The 1,995-nt window shown below is 53.9% G+C and overlaps 1 protein-coding gene across 1 annotated transcript; it reads left to right on the plus strand.

Moving 5' to 3' along the window:
* Positions 1-1,148: 1,148 nt before the first annotated feature.
* GNI_052930 (hypothetical protein) lies at positions 1,149-1,718 on the plus strand (the record flags this gene model as incomplete). The annotated part of the gene is made up of 1 exon (XM_011131529.1): positions 1,149-1,718. A coding segment is annotated over one exon (570 nt), but the record flags the coding sequence as incomplete, so codon positions are not given.
* Between the last annotated feature and the right edge of the window lie 277 nt (positions 1,719-1,995).

The raw sequence follows: 1,995 nt of genomic DNA on the forward strand, positions 1-1,995 counted from the left end.
GGTGAGGTAGTTAAATAAGAAGTAGTCCCCGACGTCACGTAATAGCTTGATCGGTGAGTTTCTGAGGCCGGGAGCCGAGAGGCGATTTGGGTGACTTACGCTGCGCACAAAAAGTGTGTGCACAAACACGCGCACAATATTTTTAAGGAAAGATGAATCCCACTTCTGACCTCTTTGAGTCAAGTGCAAGAGAAGCTGTTCTCAGGGAGGAGGACAACTTCTCAACAACCCACCGAGACGGTGCTCTCGCGGGAGGGACTCAAACAGAAAGAAACTTATCAACTGGTGGACGACGCCTGGGAAACAACGCAGAACTCCCGTTCGAAAGCCAAGGGGACCGGGCGGACCTGGCGCTCGGAGGGCTGGGGCTGGAACCCCTTTGGGACGCGCTGGGCGCCTTGGACTTCGAATTTGGGACGGCCAACGAGTACAAATCCGTGGCCCGATGGCAGGAGTCAATCTCGACGGCTCTGCTAAATTCAGACGATCCCATGGATTTGTTGGATTGGGGGATACAAATTTTCGAACAGCTTAGTGGTAGACAGATAACGTTTGCCATGTTTCGTGATTGGTTGGGGCCGAGATTGCCGGACACTACTCGGAGTTTGCTAAATGCTTGCAGGAACAGAGGCAGCCTGCAAATGATCTTGGCGGAATTGCTCCGAGCTAGTGGCAGACTCATGGAGATCCGGAATTCGGTGCTGACAACAATATTCCAAGAGAGACAGGCGCGGACATGGGCTGAATTCAGGAGCATGCTAAAGAGAACCTTTTTTAAGGTTTTCGTTCTGACGATTGCCGATCAGGCTCCCCTGGCACTAGGAACTGATGTCTGGACGAGCTGGTGTTTCGCTCGCCTGCCCGAGCCTATCAGAGTATTCCTTCTACACAAGATACAAGTACAACAATTTACGTTGGCGCCACTGCTCTCGCAGGCCTTTAGTATCCACTATCTCGCGGATACTAAGCCAACAGCAGTAGCGTATCCAGTGCTTCAACCAGACCCGCTGCCACGAGGAGCGTGCCATTCGTGTGGGAAACTGGGGCACAAAAGGGCGGCATGCCCGGACAAGGATGCCACGTGTGAGTCCTGCGGGAAAAGAGGACACACGGAAACGGCCTGCATACGGACAAAGCTACGGGGGTCCATGAAGGCCTTGGACGCGGAACTGAAGCCTACTCGGACCGGTTTCAACCTTGGGTTCAAGACGAAGTTGACGGATCGGGACGAGATGGCCGCTGGTTACAACTACTTTAACAAGCGACTTCAACCTACAAACCGGATAACAGAGGTAGAAATGGTGCCGGAATCTGGAAGGTCCTTTGTGGGAATGGCCGCGACTAGAAAAGGACGAGTGCAGACCATTCGTGGTGGAATAGGTCGTCTGGGGGATCCCACGATTCGGGAAATCGAACTCACTCTGGATGGAGGAGCAGAGGTTAGCTTGATTTCCGAACAGATTGCGGACGAGTTCGCCGACGTGATAGAGCCATCCACCCAGGACGTGTATGGAGTGGGCGGCGAACGACAGCTGGATCGGAAGCTGGATCTGTTGGTGGATGTAGGCGGCAGGCAAGAACCGGTGACTTTCCACGTGCTGCCAGGATTGAACAGGGTTCTGGTGGGGTACGAAGACCAAATCAGGCTTGATCTGGATATAAGCTTGCCACGGCGGACGGTGAAGGCTATTGGAGGGCGCGAGGTACCCCTTTTGGAGGTATATCACGTGGACCTCCGCGACAATGCAGCCTGGTATCCACACGAGGTGACACGACTTCAGGAGGCTCTGAACCAAAACTGCTCGTATAGGGTCGCGGATGTGCAGCCGGTGCACCTCGAATTATCGCGCGAAGTACCGCGGCAGCCCATACGGCCATTAAATGAACGACTGGTTCAGGTGGCGAAGGAGGTCATTCCGCCGTTGCTAAAACAAAGGCTTATTGAACCCGCGGCAAAGGGAACTATAATCTCACCGGCCCACTTCGTGACTAAAA

This window comes from Gregarina niphandrodes (assembly GCF_000223845.1).
Source record: "Gregarina niphandrodes unplaced genomic scaffold scaffold00007, whole genome shotgun sequence".
NCBI lineage: Eukaryota > Apicomplexa > Conoidasida > Eugregarinorida > Gregarinidae > Gregarina > Gregarina niphandrodes.